Source organism: Sturnira hondurensis, unplaced genomic scaffold (genome assembly GCF_014824575.4).
Source record: "Sturnira hondurensis isolate 20B ecotype Veracruz unplaced genomic scaffold, ASM1482457v3 Scaffold0024124, whole genome shotgun sequence".
Classification (NCBI taxonomy): domain Eukaryota; kingdom Metazoa; phylum Chordata; class Mammalia; order Chiroptera; family Phyllostomidae; genus Sturnira; species Sturnira hondurensis.
In genome coordinates this window covers 471943-491681 of record NW_028096755.1, presented here as the reverse complement: position 1 = coordinate 491681, position 19739 = coordinate 471943, and the positions used below count along the sequence as shown (strand labels likewise).

The 19739-nt window shown below is 44.6% G+C and overlaps 1 protein-coding gene across 1 annotated transcript; it reads left to right on the top strand.

Annotated features, from left to right (window-relative positions):
• The first annotated feature begins 386 nt into the window (after positions 1–386).
• On the top strand, positions 387–19444 carry NLRP2 (NLR family pyrin domain containing 2). Its single transcript, XM_037038135.1, has 9 exons — positions 387–666; positions 3400–4978; positions 8117–8287; positions 10056–10220; positions 11418–11588; positions 11887–12057; positions 14425–14595; positions 16659–16829; positions 19306–19444. Exons 1-9 carry the CDS (start codon positions 387–389, stop codon positions 19442–19444), a joined length of 3018 nt encoding a protein of 1005 aa, XP_036894030.1.
• The last annotated feature ends 295 nt before the right edge of the window (positions 19445–19739 follow it).

The window sequence follows — 19739 nt, the reverse complement described above, 5'->3', positions numbered from 1 at the left end:
AGTGATCAATAGGATTTCTTCCAAACCCCAATACAAATAGAACTGTTGCCGGCACTGGGATTCTTGGGTTCCTGAGATGGAAATTGAGAAGGAGAAACAGAGACACTTCCAGACAGACTTTACAAAGCTTGTGCTCAAGCCCAAGGGGGAAGCAGCACTGAGGACAGAAATGTCCTCTGACCTGCTCTGGGGCTGGCTCTGCTCAGTCAGAGGTCAGGGTTGGGGAGTTTCTTCTTCAAGTACCAGGTTAGGCATTGAGACAAGGCCAGTTCCTGGCACAGAGACAACCAGGGTTTGAGACGGGAGAGCTCATCTGCTATCTCTTTCCACGTCTTCCCTTGATTCTTCTTTTGTGCCAAAGGCTCGGGTATCACGCTTCAGACAAGATGATACCTTCTGCACAGCTGGGTTTCAACCTGCAGGCTCTTCTGGAACAACTCAACCAGGATGAGTTGAGCAAATTCAAGTCTCTGCTGAGGACCCTTTCCCAGCAAGACGAGTTACAGCACATTCCCCAGACGGAGGTAGAAGGGGCCAATGGGAAGCAACTGGCAGACATTCTCACCAGTCACGGCCCCCACAGCTGGGTAGAGACGGTGACCATCCAGGTCTTGAACAAGATGAATCGGACAGATCTGTCTAAGAGAGCAAAGGATGAACTCCAAGGTGAGCAGACTGTGTCCTAGGAGGAAGGGGTAATAGCATCAAGGGATGAGAAACACAGAAATGACATTGAGTCTTGGAGAAGCTGCCTGTCCTGAACACACATGCTAGACCTTCACAAAGACCGGTGGTGTCTTTCCCCGCCTCTTTATTTTTAAAGATTTTATTTCTTTTCAGAGAGAGGGGAAGGGAGGGAGAAAGAGAGGTAGAGAAACATCCATGCAGGGTTGCCTCTCAAGCACCCCCTACTGGGGACCTGGCCTGCAACCCAGGCATGTGCCCGGACTGGGAATTGAACACATCACCCTTTGATTCACAGGCTGGCACTCCATCCACTGAGCCACACAAGCCCAGGCTTTCCTGGTTCTCAAATTCTAGCTATTTCCACTCTTTCCAGGTATTGGATACCTACCCCGGACTCCTCACTGTACATCCCTTCTCCCATTGCAGAGTATTTCTGAAATGTATTCATGGTATTCTCTCATACATCCTCCAAGATGCTGAATTACTACCTACCCTCTGTTTTGCTTGAAGTTCCTACTTACCATGTTTCCTTCCAACATAGCACGTCCATAAACACCCACACACTCACACAGTCAAAGCCTCACCTCCCTTCGGATTGGCAGCATTTGGAGCTGGGTGATTCCCTTCTGGGGGTCAGGAAGGGACATTCTGTGCATTGTAAGATATTTAGCAGCATCCCTGTTATGCCATCCTAGCACCCCAGCACCCCCACCCTTTACGTTTGTAGCCCACACTCCCTGCGGGTGACAACTGAAACTCTGTCTCCACGTGGCCCAATGTCCTCTTTGGGAGCCAGATGGCCCTTAGTGGAGAACCACATCTTATGTCAGGGGTCACCAACTGCCACTGTCCTTGGCAATATCCTGGGGAACTTTACATATATTGACATCGAGAAACTACCGCTGAAGATACTGACTTAGCTCACTGACCTATGTCTCCCCCTAGCCATAGAATTCTTTTTTCAATTTTATTTTTTTATAAAAAGATTTTATTTATTTATCTTTAGAGGGGAAGGGAAGGAGAGAAGGAGAGAAACGTCAATGTATGGTTGCCTCTCATGAGTCCCCTGCTGGGAACTGGCCTGCAACCCAGGCATGTGCCCTGACTGGGAATCGAACCTCGATCGTGTGGTTCACAGGCCCGCGCTCAATCCACTGAGCTACACCAGCCAGGGATCAATTTTATTTTTTAATGATAGTTTACATTCCATGCTACTTGGTATGAGTTTCAGGTGTTCAGCAGTGTGGTAAGATATTTGTATACCTTATGAAGTGATCCCCCTAATAATCTGAGTACCCATCAGACACCATCAGTAGTTATTACACTGTTATTGACTACATTCCAAGTGCTGTATCTTATATCCCTGTGACTATTTTGTAATTGCCAGTATGTGCCTCTCAATCTCTTCACCTTTTTCATTCAATCCCCCAACTTTCCTTGCCTCTGGTGACCATCAGCCCATTCTCTGTATCTGTGAGTCTGTTACTGTTTTATTTGTTTGTTTCTTTTGTTCATCAACTCCTCCATGTAAGTGAAATCCTATGATAGTTCTCTGAATTATTTCACTTAGGACAATCCCCTCTAGGTCCATGCTTGTAGTCAAAAATAGCAATATTTCATTCTTTTTCATGGCTGAGTAATACTCTATTATATCTATAGTACACCTATTCTGTGTTGAGTTCACTTTATCTTTCTATTTTCCAGGGCTCACACAAGTGCAGGGCAAAGGTGTCACACACCCAGAAGAAGTAAAACAAAGTTTGGAAGGAGAAAAGCAAGGTCTGTGATATTTTCCTGACTGAGCTGGTGTGGGGGTGACTGCCCTCAAGTCCCCCTGTTCACCATGGATGGAAGTAAACACTACCAAGACATGATCTGCTTGGAGAGGAGAGGTGGCTGGTTTCTCTGAGGAAAAAGGCCTGGAACCCCTTCCTCCAGGGGCTTTTATTGGGTTGTAATACACAGGAACACAGGGCAGCAAGGATCAAACAGTAGATAACATTTCAAAGAAATCTGAGGGCTTAGTCTGAGTCAGACTCTGTCAGGAAGGGGGGTTTGCAGAAACTTTTAGGGTTTCCTGCTCAAACCCTTAACATATGAATGAAAGCACTCTTAGCAGAGCAGATTTCACAGGTTTTTCAGAAATTCTTTGTGATGCCAGATTTTTTTCCTCTGGACACACTCTGGCAAGGCAAGGAGCTGTACCCCTTCCCATCAGGTATTCAGGCTTAAGTGGGTTAGAGCCAGGAAGCGCTTCTCCCACAGGACAGGGGACTCTGGCTATGTTACATAGCTGGGGGGCACTGGTCTATGGATCGCTTTTCATTGCAGCCCCCCGAGTCCTTCTATCATGGCCTCCCAAGTGATTGAGTCTGGCTTAGGTTGTCCCTCACTGTGAGGAGTCTTACCCATCTTTGACCTCCGACCGTGCTTTGAGGGCAGGGAGAGGAAACTGAGGCAGCGTTCGCTACCAAAGACAAGTTTTTGTCTCCTATGGCTCATATTCCAGAGGTCACTTGCTTATCCTTAGCCATGGGTGGGGGGAGTAGTTACAATTCCTGAAACCAGGCAGAGCGGTCCCCAACAAGCTGGGTGTCAGATGGCTCTGTATAAACCTCTCCATTTTTTTTCCTTTCCTACTTAACACAAAGCACTTTCCTCCTGATGACTAACCAGCCCCATCTGTCTACCTCCTGTCTCATGTTACTGAAGGTGAACGGGATGAACACAGAAGGGTAGTGAAGACAGTCTGGCAAACCTGGAAGAAGAACTATTGGCCCGAAGTCAGATCCCACGAATTCACCCAGAGATACGAGAGGCTGAAAGCTTTCTATAACCCGAAGATGCTCCAAGGGCTGTTTCCACACACAGTGGTGCTGCACGGTCCTGCGGGCATCGGGAAGACCACACTGGCCAAGAAGTGGATGCTCGATTGGAGAGAGGACGACCTCTCCGAGACACTCAAGTTCGCCTTCTATCTCAGCTGTAAAGAGGTGAACCGCCAGGGCACGTGCACTTTTGCAGAGCTGGTGTCTAATAACAGGGTAGACGTGCAGGAAGTTGAGATCCCAGACCAAGCCCAGGACATCCTATTTGTCATTGATGGCTTCGATGAGCTGAGGGTCCCCTCAGAGTCACTCATCCATGACATTTGTGGTGACTGGAAGAAGCATAAGCCAGTGCCCATCCTGCTGGCCAGTTTGCTGAAGAGAAAACTCCTCCCCAAGGCCACGTTGCTGATCACCACACGTCCGGGAGCCCTGAGGGAGCTCCGGCTCCTGACTGAGCAGCCTGTCTTCATAGAGGTAGAGGGGCTCTCAGAGCAGGGCAGGAGAGACTACTTCCTTAAGCACTTTGGGCAGGAGGACCAAGCCCTGCGAGCTTTCGAGGCCATGAGGAGCAACCCGGCTTTGTTCCACATGGGCTGCATGCCTGCTGTGTGCTGGGTTGCCTGTAGGTGTCTGAGCCAGCAGATGGAGCAGGGACAAGACCTGGCCCTCACCTGCCAAACCACCACCTCGCTCTTCCTGCGTTTCCTGTGTGGCCAGTTCACACCCACCCCTGCCAGCTGCCCCAGAGGGCTCCTGCCAGCTACACTGAGGGCAGTGTGTCTCCTGGCTGCTGAGGGCCTCTGGGAGCAGACGTCCGTGCTGGATGGTGAAGATCTCAGGAGTCTGGGGCTCAAGGAGTCTGACCTCCGGCCTTTCCTGGACAAGAACATCATCCAGGAGGACCTAGACTGTGAGGGCTACTATGCCTTCATCCACCTCAGTGTCCAGCAGCTTCTGACTGCCGTGTTCTACATTCTGGACAGTGAGAAGCAGAAAGACGGGGGCAGCCGCAAGCCAAACATTGGGAACCTGCAGATGCTGCTCTCCAAGGAAGAAAGACTGAAGAACCCCAACCTGACCCATGTGGGCTACTTCTTATTCGGCCTTTCCAACGAGCAGAGAGCCAGGGAGCTGGAGAGGACCTTCGGCTACCCAGTGTCCTCAGGGGTCAAGCAGGAGTTACTGAGGTCTTTGTTTGGTAGGAGTGAACCCTTCTCCTCAACCACGGAGGTGAAGGAGGTGCTCTACTGTCTATTTGAATCTCAGGAGGAGCTGCTTGTGAAGGAGGCCACGGCTCACGTCAGTGAAATGTCTCTGCATTTGCAAAGCAAAGTGGACCTTGTGCACTCTGCATTCTGTCTCCAGCATTGTCAGAACTTGCAGAAGGTTTCACTGCAGGTGGAGAAGGGGATATTCCTGGAGGATGAGGGGGCCTTGGAATCACACGCCTGGGTGGAGAGGTAAGAACTGTCCCCTCTCACTCTCCCTTTTTCCACCTTTCACCTCCTCCACGCTCCACTGAAGAAGACAGTAGCTTGCTCTGTGGGGTTTAAGGTCAGTCTCTTCTTCTTTCTGGAATTTCTTCCCACCAGCTCACCATTCAAGATAGATACCACAAAGTTCAGATTAGGAATGGGGGCTTTAGAACCAGAGTTTGTTTGGCGACCTTTCTTTGAGCAATTTTTGCAAACGGGTCAACCTGTTTTAGCCTGCCTGTTGGTATGTAAATATCAGGAGATGTCTGAAGTGACTGTCCCATTTTTTGAGTGACTACCTAAGGGATAAACAAAGATATGTCCTCGGGGGTTGAATCAAGGGCTGTGAACGTTACACCCCATCCATGATCAAAGAAGATCTCTTCCCAGGCACCTCACCAGACAGACTTAGAATGTGAGATAGACAGACAGTTCCGAGACTGGTGTTCTTTTTATTATTTTTTTAATTGTTGCTCAATTACAGTTGTCTCCACTTTCCCCCCATTACTCTTCACTGCCCTACCCACCCCCCACCTTCCATTTTTAATTCTCTCCCCGACCCCATTGTCTTTGCCCATAGGTCCTTAATACCTGTTCTCTTTTTTAAAAAATTTTTAAAGATTTTATTTATTTATCTCTAGAGAGAAGGGAAGTAGAAAGAGGGAGAGAAACATCTATGTCTGCTTGCTTCTCACATGCCCCCTACTGGGGACTGGGCCCACAACCCAGGCATGTGCCCTGACTGGGAATCAAACCAGTGATCCTTTGGTTCCCAGGTTCACTTTGGTTCCTAGGTGCACTCTCAAGCCACTGTGCCACTTCAGCCAGAGCCCTTTATACATGCTCCTTGACTTGACCCTTCCCCTTCTTTCCCTCATGATCTTCCTCCCCCAACCTCCACCATCACTGTCAGTTTGTTCTTCACTTCCATGTCTCTGGTTCTATTTTGCTCGCTTCTTTGTTTTGTTGATTAGGCTCCGCTAACAGGTGAGAGCATATGGTATTTGTCTTATACCACCACCTGGCTTATTTCTTGACCTAGACTCAAGTAACAGCCTCAGAGCTCTGATGGAATTTCCAAACACTGCTTTTAACCTGGCGGCTACTTGAAACATGTAATCTTCCATGCTGAGATGAAGACACTGTCCTCAGAAAAGAGTGCTTGACTGGGATTAAAACTCAAGTCTATTTACCATCCTGTGACCACAATTCAAAATCAGTAGCTAGCGGTGATGGGTGGAGTCCCCCAGCGTGCTAACATCTTATTAACATATTATCAGCTCACCTCTTCCACACCCTAGGTTGTCATCCAAAATTCTCATGCATAGTTATTAGGCCAGAACAAAATGCCCTTATTTCTTTCCTGGTGGAGGTACCCTTTTTACATATTTCCTGAACATTCTCTCACGTTCCTTCCTCACTTAGTAGAGAGTCATAAACTTGAAATACCACCCTGGAGCATTAAAACCACCATAGCTTGCCCTGGCTGGGTGGGTCAGTTGGTTAGAGCATCGTCTTGTATACCAAAAGGTTGCGGGTTCAATCCCTGGTCAGAGCATGTATGAAAGGCAACTAATCGATGTTTCTTTCTCACATTGATGTTACTCTCTCCCTTCCTCTCTCTCTAAAATCAATAAACATATCCTCGCGTAAGGATTTTCTTTGAAAGACAATGATAGCTTGGCACAAATATTTCTCTACTTTATGAATAACCAACCAGCAGTCCATAGACTTTATTTACCCCTTCATCCTTACCCTGGTTTTTTTTTTCTTCTCTCATCCAAATGCAGGAGGCTTTGAATGAAAAAAATATTGTACCCATAACCTTCTCTCTGTCTTCCATGCAAGATCCCAAGTCAAAATAGTTTCTATTATTCTTTTTTTATTTAGCCCTGGGATGGTTAAAATCTATTAAGGTGGCAGTATTGAAAGGCAGTAATTAAATTAAGTTTGGGTTGCCTGGTTCTTACGGTGCTTGTCTGAGAAGAAAAAGATTTCATTGTGATAATTGCGGTCTGTAAGGCAAATTCATCCTTTTTGTGAATCTTTTTTTCATATGGTCTAGCTACTTCCCCTTCTGTTCTATACATCACAGCAGGCTCAGAGCAGTTGCTAGTCTACAGCCCTCACTTTGGTTAAATCACTTTCATCAGGGGCAGGGTGACCAAGGAGGTGCTCCACTTAATGGCTAGATTATCTTATCTTGATAAGACAATTGCTAACACTAAACCCCACACCGCCTTTTAATTTTTTTCCCCAGCACATATTAACCATGCTCTTTGAAAAGTTGCAGATTCTGCCCTGGCTGGTGTGGCTCAGTGGACTGAGTGCCAGCCTGGAAACCAAAGGGTCACCAGTTCAATTCCCAGTCAGGGCACATGCCTGGGTTGTGGGTCAGGTCCCCTGTAGGGGGCCCAGAAAAGGCAACCACACATTGATGCCTCTCTCCCTCTCCTTCTCCCTCCCTTCCCTTCTTTCTAAAAATAAATAAATAAAATCTTTTTTTTTTCAAAAAAAGAAAAGCTGCAGATTCTAAGTGTATAACAACTCTTCTTCCTCATGTGACCTCGAGATTTATAATAAGGTAATTGATGCTAATTGTGTCTTTGGTCAAGGCAGACACCACTAGTAAAACCAAAGGTATAACCTAGCCTTTTTAATATGTTTTGTCGATCACAGCTGACATTCAATATTATATTAGTTTCACGTGTACAGCATAGTGGTTAGACATTTATGTAATGTATGAAGTGATCCCCACAATAAGGCTAGTGCCCACCTGGCACCATATGTAGTTATTACAATATTATTAACTCTATTCCCCATGACTATTCTATAACTACCCATTTGCACTTTCTTTTCTTTAAGATAAAAAAAATACAAAGACTGAATGTATTTACTTATTTACTTGTAGTTTGTTTTTTTACTTTATTTTTTCCCATTACCATGTGCATGTCTTAACCCTTCATCCTTCTCACCCAGTCCCCAGTGCCCTCCCCTCTGACAGCTGTCAATAAGGGCTGTACATCCACTCTTCTGTCCTCAGTACCTTCACGATGACATACAAATGTGAGGTTTCTCTCCAGCACTATTTGGTAAATTCCCTCCTTTGTTGCTTCCTCATAGGTCCCAGGATGATCTACAGGTGCTTTCTTTGTGGAAGGACCTTTGTTCCATGTTTGACTCAAACAAGGATCTGATCTATCTGGATATCAGTGAGAGTTTCCTCAGCACCTCGTCAGTTAGGATTCTCTGTGAAAAAATTGTCTCTGCTGCCTGTAATCTCCAGAAAGTGGTGTAAGTAGAAGTGAATCCCAGGACTAAAAGCCCTAAGGCATGACCAAGCCTTTTGGAGCAATATTGGAATTGTCGTCCCAGACTCTGCCCAAGTAGTCAAGATGCAAGGCATTGAAGTGGTCCAGTCTTTAAATTTGTCTGCCGAATCATATAATTTTTTCCAGGTTTTGTTGTGGCAAAATGTGCCTAACATAAAACTAACCATCTCAACCATTGTTAAGAGTACAGTTCAGCCCTGGCCCAGTGACTCAGTTGGTTGGAGCATTGTCTCTTACACCAAAGTGTTGTGGGTTTAATCCCTGGTCAAGGTGTATATGGGAGGCAACCAATCAATGTTTCTCTCTCACATCAATGTTTGTCTCTCTCTGCCTTCCTCTCTCTCTAAAATCAATAAACATATCCTCAAGTGGAGATTTTTTTAAAGATTTTATTTATTTATTTTTAGAGAGAGAGGAAGGAAAAGAGAGAGGGAGAGAAATATCAACGTGTGGTTGTCCCTGAAGCGCCCCCTACTGGGGACCTGGCCTGCAACCCAGGTATGTGCCCTGACTGGGAATTGAACCAGCAACCCTTTGGTTCGCAAATCCATGCTCAGTCCACTGAGCTACACCAGCCAGGGACAGGTGGGGATTTTTCTTAAAAGAGTGCAGTTCAGTAGCATTAAGTATATTCTTATTATGCAATCGCTACCACCATTTATCCCCAGAACTCTCTTCATCTTGCAAAACTCAAACTCTATACTCGTTAAACCATAACTTGCCATGACCCCTGCTCCCCAGCCTCTGACAACCACCATCTTACTTGTTTAAAAAATTAATTTGAACACAATGTGATATGTAGCTGGATGTCCACCAAACACCCTGAGGACATCATCAAGATTGTGAGAGCACTTTCAATCCTATTATAATGACCCCAGGGCTGCACACAGAGCACAGTTTCTCAACTTCTGCTGACATTTTGGGGTGGACAATTCTTTGTTGTGAGGGCTATCCTGTGCATGGTAGAATGTTTAGCAGCATCCGTGGTCTCTACCTTCCGATTCCTGTAGTACCCACACACGCTGCATTGTGACAACCAAAAATACCTGCAGACAATTGTCAAGTGTCCCCAGTGGGTACAAAATCACCCCTGACTGGGAACTTTATGTACAGAGACAATCTCAAAGTGCTGAAACAGGTCTGAATATTAAAATTCACTTGGGCTGGATACATCTGTTTGAAAATGATCAATAAATATATGTGGTTACCCTGGCTGGGTGGCTCAGTTGGTTGGAGATCATCATCCTTTTTTATTACTATTTTTGATGATTTTTTGCATGTATTCATGAGGAATTTTAGTCTATAGTGTTTTCCCTTGTAATAAGGACTCCCTTTTTATGAATAAATAATATGGAAGTGACTGGGCCTATGGGGGAGTATCCTGAGGTTGGATAGTCACTCTGAAATTATATCAGTATACTTGAAATTGGCTGAGAGATTTGATCTTAAGTGTTCTCACCACAATATTTAAAAAAAGGGAATGGTAACTGGGAGGTGATGATATGCTGATCAGCTTAATTATGGTCATGATTTCACCAAGTACACCTATATATCAAAACATTAAATCCTATACCTTAAATATGCACAATTTTTATTTGTCTATAATCCCTTAATAAAGGGATTTTTCATAAAATATAAAAAGTTTCTGATGTTTAAATATACTGTAGCCATTTGTTTGCACATATATGCAATAAAGGTACAAAAACTCACCTTTGTTTTCTTTGCTCTAGCCTCAGAAATATTTCCCCAGCAGATGCTTATCAGAATATCTGCACCTGTTTTGGTGGTTACAAGACGCTAACGCACCTGACCCTCGAAGGAAACGACCAGAATGATATGCTTCCCACACTGTGTGAGATCTTGAGGCACCGAAAATGTAATCTGCAATATCTCAGGTATAGCTCACCATTGCGGAGAACCCTCAGCATGCAGAGGTAGCTGTCACCTGCCTCTGCAGCGACTGTGCATCAGTTAGAAAAAAAATCTCTTATTCTGATTGGAAACAGTACCACTGAGGGTACACATTCCAGAGCAGAAAATGGGCTGGGCCCTGGGCCAGTGGTTCAGTTGGTTGGAGCATCATCCCGTATACCAAAATGTTGCAGGTTGGATCCCCGGTAAGAGCGCATACCTAAGTAGAGGGTTCAATTGTCAGTCAGGGCGCATGTGGGAGGCAACTGATCTCTCTCTCTCTCTTTCTCTCTCTCTTTCTTTCTCCAAAATCAATGAACATATCCTTGGGTGATGATTTTTAAAAAGGAAGAAAATGGGCTGGAGCTTAGTTTCCACTTGTGTCAATCATGAACACCCTGGACAACTACATAATAACGCCAAGTCCACACAAACGCCCAGATAACTAAGAGTTATAATCCTCAATCAGAAATCATTTGTTCATGGTTCACGTTTCTCGTAGGTCATGACTCAGAATACCAGCTGCCAGACTTACCTTTCCAGGAAAGGATGCTTCAGGAGCACCAGGTTTTCCCCCTGGGACATTCGCCACTTGGTTGCTATAGCAATGATTATCACTCATCATCAGGTTACACTGATCCTTGCATGACCACATTTGAGCAGTAACAGAAACACATTTTAACGTGCTGTGTTGGTCTTGAACGATGACTCTTCCTGTACTTGTAGACTTGTGGGCTGTTTAACCAGGTCTTCTCCCCAAAAGTAGAATGGAATAAATATACATCTCACGAGGACTTGAGGACTGAATAAAACCAAGTCCAGGCATGTGTAGGGAGCATCATTACTCCCAACCTTCCTTTCTCTTTCCTGTGAGGATTCACCAGGAAAATACGTTGGGTCACTAATTTGTTTCTCAGTGAGTAAATGGATACCCAAAAGAGAAGGTAACATAACCGAGTGCAGTGAGGGGTGAAATGGAAACCACGATCCAGTATTTGGTTCTCAAGAATGATTTCAGCCCCAACCAGATGGCTCAGTTGGCTGGAGCATCATCCCAGACACCAGAAGGTTGCCAGTTTGATTCCCAGTCAGGGCACATACCTAGGTTGCAGGTTCAGTCCCCAGTTGGGGCTTGTACAGGAGGCAACTGATCGGTGCTTCTCACCCCATTTCTCTTGCAGGTTGGTATCTTGCTCTGCCACCCCTCAGCAATGGGCTGATCTCTCCTCCTCCCTGAAAACCAACCAGTCCCTCAGGTGTTTGAACCTCACAGCAAATGAGCTCCTGGATGAGGGTGCCAAGTTGCTGTACTTGATTTTGAGGAACCCAAAGTGCTTCCTGCGGAGGTTGTCGTAAGTCTATCCACTTTTCCCATGGAGCCCCTTCATGTTTAGATCTGGGACTACATGAGGAAGAGCTATGGTAACAGCCCTAATTGCCGGGCAACCTACAATGGGAACACCTGTGAAAAAATGGGCACACCTGGTTCCCGTGTGTCTCATTCTTCTCTCACTCCTGTTCCTTTGTGACTGATCATTAGCACATGATAATTGAGAGTGAGTGGGGAATTAACAAGAAGAGTTATCAGTCGAGAAAGTTGGCCTTCAGAAATCTTCTCACTGTCTTACCATGGGTGCGGTGCTTTTGCAGGTTGGAAAACAATCACCTGACAGGAGCCTATTTCAAGGATCTCTCTTCTGCTTTGATTGTCAACCTGAGGCTGACACACCTGTGCTTGGCCAAGAACAACCTTGGGGATGGCGGGGTAAAACTTCTGTGCGAGGGCTTAAGTTACCTTGACTGTCAACTACAGACCTTGGTGTAAGTCCCCATGGGCCGTGTGTGTGTGTGTGTGTGTGTGCTGGATTCTAGTGACACAGTACTGTGAGCACTTCATAATTTCTCTGAATGCCCCAGGTATGATGCTGATGGTCAGAGCTGATGAGACCTGGGGAGAGGGTGATAGAAAAAAAAGTTCAAGAGGTGCCCTGACAGGTGTAGTTCAGTGGATTGAGCGTCATCCCACAAAGCAAAAGGTCACTGATTCAATTCCCAGTCAGGGCACATGCCCGGGTTGTGGGCTAATCCCTGGATGCAGTGCGTGCGAGAGACAACCAATCAATGTTTCTATCTCACATCAGTGTTTCTCTTTCTTTCTTTATCCTTTCCCTGTTCTCTAAAAATAAATAAGTAAAACCATTTTTAAAACAGTACTAACATTCTGTAGAAATTTGGAGGATGTAGCTGACTTCTAGGTTTTTTTTTTAAGGTTTTATTTATCCATCTTAGAGGGAAAGGGAAGGAGAGAGAGAGCGAGAGAGAGAAACATCAATGTATGGTTGCCTCTCATTCTGCCTCTCATTCGGCCAGCAACCCAGGCATGCGCCCTGACTGGGAATCGAACCACAATCGTGTGGTTCGCAGGCCCGCGCTCAATCCACTGAGCTACACCAGCCAGAGCTAGGTTGTTTTTTTTTTAATGTGTGTTCTTAAAACTATGTAACATAAACTATAAATGAAGTTGGGGGTAGATGGTATTATTTACCAAGAAACTCAATAGAATCCTCCTAAAAATACTAAAATCATAGAACAAATTTTTAGACAGAAATGGGTGTTCAGTGATCTACACAAGTGGAAACTAAACTCCAGCTCATTTTCTTTCTTGTTTTTAAATCATCACCCAAGGATACTGCTTCTCTTCAGAGATTCAGGGTTTTTTAAGATTTTATTTATTTATTTTTAGACAGAGGGGAAGGAAAGGAGAAAGAGAGGGAGAGAAACATCAGTGTGTGGTTGCGTCTCATGCACCGCCCCCCCTACTGGGGACATGGCCCTCAACCCAGGTATGTGCCCTGACTGGGAATCAGACCATGACTCTTTGGTTCACAGGCTGGTGCTCAGTCCACTGAGCTACAGCAGCCAGGGCCAGAGATTCCGTTTTAATATATCTCTGTTTTTCTTGCTATCTGAGAGCTACCTGAGAGCTTACCCCGTATTCTAAAGAGCCCTGAATTCCTTGGTTCACAGCTCTCTCCCTCTTTCTTCAGAGCCAACAAGGGCCAAGTCCTCACATCACCCCTCTATTCAACTTCAGCAAGAAAGGACTCATGGGATTAGATTCTGCCCCACTGTATAATCCAGGGTAATCTCCCCACCTCAAGGGTCTTAGTCTTAATCTCATCTGCAAAGTCCCTTGTGTAAGGCCACATAGTCACAGTTCTGGGGTTTAGAGCATGGACCCCTATGAGGGTCATTGCTCTGCCTGTGGCAGCAGCCCATGGTAACATCAGCCATCTCCAGTTTTATGCTAATATAACCAAGTTTAGAACTCTATAATAGTAGGGCAGCCAGGAGAAGGCAAAAAAAAGTTAAGATGAAATGCCACTGATATGCCATGTAGTTGGATAATTGGTACCTAAGATCTAGCACCAGACTTGTTCAGAGCAGGGTGGGCACCCTCCTCGTCTAAAATACTACTTTTCTGGTAACTGCATTTAGGAAATGTAATTGGCCACTTCCCCTAATAGAAGGTGGCAGACCAAGGTGTGATTGAAATTCTCTGCCCCGTGGTTAGAGTAGAAATAATAGAGAACGGTTGGTTTCTTCTTGCTTCTGTAACAAACTGTCACAAACTAAGAAGCTGCAAATTTGTGATCTTAAAGTTATGGAGGACAGAAGCCTAAAATGGGTCTCCCAGAACTAAAATCGAGGTGTTGGCGAGGATACATTCCTTCTGGAGGCTTAAAGGTGGGGAGTCTGTGTCCCCACCTTTTCCAGCTTCTATAAGCCCTCCATTCCTCAGCTCACGGCTTCTCCTTCCATCCTCAAAGCCAGTAGGGAGTATCCTCAAATGTCCTCTGTCTCCCTCAGTGCATCTCTTCCTCTGGTTTGCACTCCATTCCCTCCTTCTTCTAAGGATCCTGTGATGGCATTGGGTGCTCTGAATCTCAAGATCCTTAACTCAATCCTATCTGCAGAGTTCTCTTGCATGGAATGTACTTACAGACACGAGAGATTAGGATGTAGATGTCTTCGGTGGGGAGAAGTGGGCATTATCCTGTCTGACACCCTACCCCATGATTTCATTTTCATGTGTCCCTGGTCTAACACCTGTGGCTTTAAAATTGTCAATCATGATTCGGGGGCATCACTAAGAGTTTTTTTCTCCTTCCTGTGATTGGTTTCTAGGCTTTACTACTGCAACATAACCTATGATGGCTGCATTAATCTCTCCACGATCCTGCAACAGAATTCAAGCCTCACACACTTGGACTTGGGGCTGAATCACATTGGATTTATTGGAATGAAGTTTCTGTGTGAGGCTCTGAAGAAACCACTGTGTAACCTAAGATGTCTGTGGTAAATCATGTTTTTTTTAAACTTTAATCTGTATCTGTAATATCGGTGTAGTGGTATTTTCAGCTCTAACACAAAGAGTTGGAATAAATTCAGTTCAGTATTTTTAAAATTCTCCAGAATTTCCCTGGTTATGTAGCTCAGTTGCTTCGAGCATGGTCCCCCTACTCCAAGGTTGTGGTTCAATCCCTGGTCAGGGCACATACAGGAATCAACCAGTGAATGTATTAATAAGTGGAACAACAAATCAATGTTTCTCTATCTTGATCTATCTCTCCCTTCCTCTCTAAAAAAAAATCAACAAATACAAAATCTATTAAATCCTCTAGAGTAGCATTTTTCACCCACACACACAAAAAATTCTAAAGCCCAAAATTCATAGGAAACTACAGAAGACCCCACATAGCTAAAATAACACTGACAGAGTACAACAAAGCTGAAGGCAATCAAAGCTTTCTGATTTCAAACTCTAATGATCAAAACAGTGTGGTCCTGACATAAAACCAGATACATAGATCCAAGGCACAGAGTAGAGAGCCCAGAAATCACCCCCAACCCATGTATATGGTCCTCTAACCTTTGACCAAGGCACCAGGAATACCCAACTCTTAGTGATGCAGAGCTTGGGGCAAGCACAGTCTCTTTAATAATTTGGGAAAGCTGGATAGCTACATGCAGAAGATGAAACTGGACCCTCGAACCATACACAAACATGAACTCAAAGTAGATTAAAGATTTAAACCGTAAGATCTGAAACCACAAAACTCCTAGGAAAAAAGATAGGGCAAAAGGTCCTTGACGCAGGTCTCGATGATATTTCTGGGAGAGGGATGATGTACGTGGTGATGGAGGTCTCTCCTAATGACATACATGACTGGGGCGGGAAGGATGGCTGCCCTGTATCTGGTCAGCAGCCACTTTCTGGCATTATAATCTCAAACACTCTAGAAAATAGTTAGTTGCATCTATCAAAAAACATGATTACGATGATTACAATTGTGCGGGCATGTTATTTTACCATGTGCCAAGAAGTACACTGAGTGTTTGCCATTATGTTTAGCCTCTTCTAAGCCCTAGGGTAAACTTAATACATGATCGAGTCCTTGGTTTCAAAAGATTGTTTTATGTATTCAAAATCCTTCATGTGTCATCTTTTGTTCCTTTTTCCTTTTAAATATCAAGTCTAGCCCTGCCTAGTGTGGCTCAGTGGTTGAGCACCAGCCTGCCAATCAAAGGGTCGCTGGTTCAATTCCCAGTCTAGGGCACATGCCTGGGTTGCAGGCCAGGTCCCAAGTAGGGGGCACATGAGAGGCAACCACACATTGATGTTTCTCTCCCTCTCCTTCTCCCTTCCTTCCCCTCTCTGAAAAATAAATAAAATCTTTACAAACATATATCAAGTGTAATCCTTGTTGAAATCATGCCACCCCCTTCCAGATATCTAGAACCTGTTCTCTACTCCCACACACATGCTAGTAACATGTGGGCTGGTGCAGAGCCTTCAAATTCATCGGTACCCTGCCTTCTTTGTTCCCCTACAGTTTCCAGCTAAGCACAGACTAACTTCCAAGGAGCAACTCTTCACCCTTCTGATCAACACTCTCAGTTGTTCCTCATCTCCTCTCAAGCAAAATCCTATGTTTACAATGACCTAAGGGCCTTATTCCAGATAGGCCCCTCTTCTCGATGACCTCACACTCTAGCTGGCTGCCTCAATGTTGGTTTACATGCTACTCACATGCAACCTCATGGCCTTTACACCAGTTATGACCCCGCCTAGAAGGCTCCTACTCCAGCTCGCTCAGGGCTCATTCCTTTCACCCCTCATGTCCTCTTCAGCCAGCTTCTCCCTGCACCCCTTGCCCTTCATAACCCTCCTTTGCATTGGACTTGTACCTAGCACACTAGATGTGTCTCTCTGTTTCCTATTACCAAATTCTGAGGGAAGAGACACATGTTGCTCATTGCTGGGTGCCCAACACCCAAGGCTGTGCCTGGAATAAAGGATGCACCAATAAGCGCTGGTTGAATGAACAAATCAATGAATTTTTGTGTTTCACCTACAGGTTACGGGGATGTGCAATCACCCCTTTTAGTTGTGTCGACCTCTCGTCTGCCCTCAGTAGCAACCAGAACCTCGTCACTCTGGACCTGAGCAAGAACTTCCTGGGGCACAGTGGAGTAAAGATGCTGTTTGATGTCCTGAAACTTCAAAGTTGCCCTCTCCAGAAGCTCAGGTATGATCCTCCTATGCCCTGCAGAGTTTGCTCCGTGATGGTAGGTTTTGGGGGGAGCACCAACAGCAGGATTCCTGGTAGGCATGTCTATCACTAACATCCAGGGGATGCTTTTAAGATTTTATTTTTTTATATTTATTTTTAGAAAGAAGGGAAGGAATGGAGAAAGAGAGGAAGAGAAATATCAATGTGTGGTTGCTTCTCATGTGGCCCCCCACTGGGGACCTGGACTGCAACCCAGGCATGTGCCCTGACTGGGAATTGAACCGGTGACCCTTTGGTTCATAGCCCATGCTTAATCCACTGAGCTACACCAGCCGGGGGCTAACATTCAGCTTTTATCCATTGATGGTTGGTCGCCAGATAACTCCTTTGTTGCTTCCTGCTGTTGCTTTGGTGGTAAGATGAGTCCAAAGATCAAACCAAAACTCAACCTGAAACCAAGAAGCTAGATCAGGGCTTCTCTCTAAGTGAGAGACCGGTGGTCAGCCATTGTCTTCTCACAAGGTGCTTTTGGAAAGGGTTCATTTGGGGCTTTATCGGTTATGGAGGTCTAGAAGGTCAACGTCAGCCCCAGAGGAGTGGTCTCTGGAGTAAGTCTGCAGTCTGATGAGAATGACCTGGGATAGCAGAAGCAATCACCAACTGCTGTCCTCCACTTGCTCCTCAAAGTAACTTGTCATTGGGTCCTGTTGTGTGCTTGCTACCATGGCAACAAAGAACCATACAACTCAGGAAGAGTGTGGGAAGTTCCTGTAGCTCTCAGATGGAACCTAGGTCCTGAATGTCTTGAAACGATCAGAATTCTGTAGAAGAAACATTGTGTATTGACTTAACACAAATCTCAGGTACCAAAGCACATTGCTAGTTGAAAGTTGGGATGTGTGGAAAACACTAAATCTTTTTATTTCTTTTTCTAGCTCCTTTCTCAGGGGTTAGTACTCTCACTTTAGATAGTATTGGTCATGTCAGTGAAGATGTAAAGCCCCAGGAAGACAACATTGAATCTGTTTCCTTATATCAGTCAGACATTCTTTCCTGGGTCTTCAAATCTCGAGACGATGATTCAGGATGGGGCCTTCTTCATGAACCATAGATCCTAGAAAGGCATAGATGCCCTAGCCCTGCCTTTTCAGGGTTTGGCGTTTAGTTCTTCAATTCTCTCAGCTACCCCATATCCTTCTGGTAAGCCCTTTTACATTAAGTATCATCACTTTCTCTTGCTTGCAGCCAAAAGAAAAAATGCTAACCTCACACCTCATTCTCAGAGCAATGGTTCTTCACACTCATTTCTGACTTCTTCAACACCTCTGACTACGCACATCTATTGCAGAAACTATTTTTTGTTCTTCTGCCAAAGACCATGACCAACCTCTGACAATCATGAATAAACACAATTATATTTGACCTCGGAGGGTCATGTTTAAAATAGTTTGAAGCTGGTGGGCCTTTATTTTAGCCAAAGCTATCTTGATGTGGGATAAGATATCTACTCAAGCTAGCTTAAGTCTGCATGGGTGTACTAGGCTTTTTTGTTATTTTTCATCTTTATTGAGCTAAAATTGACAAATAGGAATTGCATATATTTGATGTGCACAGTGTGATATTTTGCTGTATGTGTACATTTTGAAATGATTGTGAAAACCAAGCTAACTAACACATCCATCACATCACATGGTTGCATTTTGGTGTGTGTGGTAGGACACATAAGATCTACTCTCTTGCCCACTTTTAAGCAGATGACACAGTATTATTAACTGTAGTCACCATGCTGTGAATTAGAGCCTCAGAACCTATTCATCTTATAACTGAAAGTTTGTTGCATGGATGTGCTGGAAATGTCAAATAACAAAACAAAAATTGATTCATGTGCTAGCAAAGCCAGGATTGTGATGCTAACAAGAAACAACGTAACTAATATCTTTGGTGCCTTATTTTTATACATATTTTCATTTAACTATTCCCTGTCCCTGGCCACTTCACATTTCCACATACACATGGCTGAATATAGTTACCAACAGGTGACTCTGTCATCAGAAGTTAAATAAAGTGTGGTCATTAAGTAGTATCACATAGCCAAACTGAGACACAAAGCTGGTCTGGCTGACTTGGGTCAAGTTTGGATGTCTCATCCTGGGTCCACCTAGTAGCAGAAGCTGACAAAGTAAGTTATGGAGTAGGTAGATATGAGAGCTGTTATAGGTATGTTCACCAGTTCCATCTCTCACACCAAGTATGATAGGATAATCATCCAAGACCACCTGAGCATCCAAAGCTATGCAGTGGATTTATGCCTGATAGTATTCTTTATCCCTATCAAATTGATATAGAACTCTCCCTGGAAGCATAGGATAATACATAAAGGTGGTCCCTGCTCTGAAAATCCCTAAAGCATGAGACTTGCAGGTGCTTGAGGGTCTGGAACAAATCTCCTTGAAGCAACAAGAAATGTTTTGTTCTCCCATTGTACCACCAGGTTGAAAATAGAGAAATCCGATGCTCAAATTCAGAAGCTGCTGAACGAAATCAAAGAGAGCAACCCAAAACTGACTATTGAGAGAGATGATGAAGAACCTAAAAATATCAGTCCTTCTTCTCATGACTTTATTTTCTGAATCCCCCTGGAGTTATTTGTTCTCCAATCAAGTCATAAATCTTCAAGGTGATGGTGAACTTCCTGTGGGTCTTCCCAGTGATGTTAGTTGCTGGACCAGATGTAATGTTGGCCTTAGTTGTGTCTCCAACTTATATGAGACATGCACAAGTCACTTAATCCTGTTAGGATGAAATGTCTATATCACAAGTATATCAAGAGAAATAAAGGTGAAAGCATTCATGAAGAAGGTTGTATTTATTTATTTTATTGATTAGAGAGAGAGAGAGAGGAAGGGAGAGAGAGAGAAAAAAAAC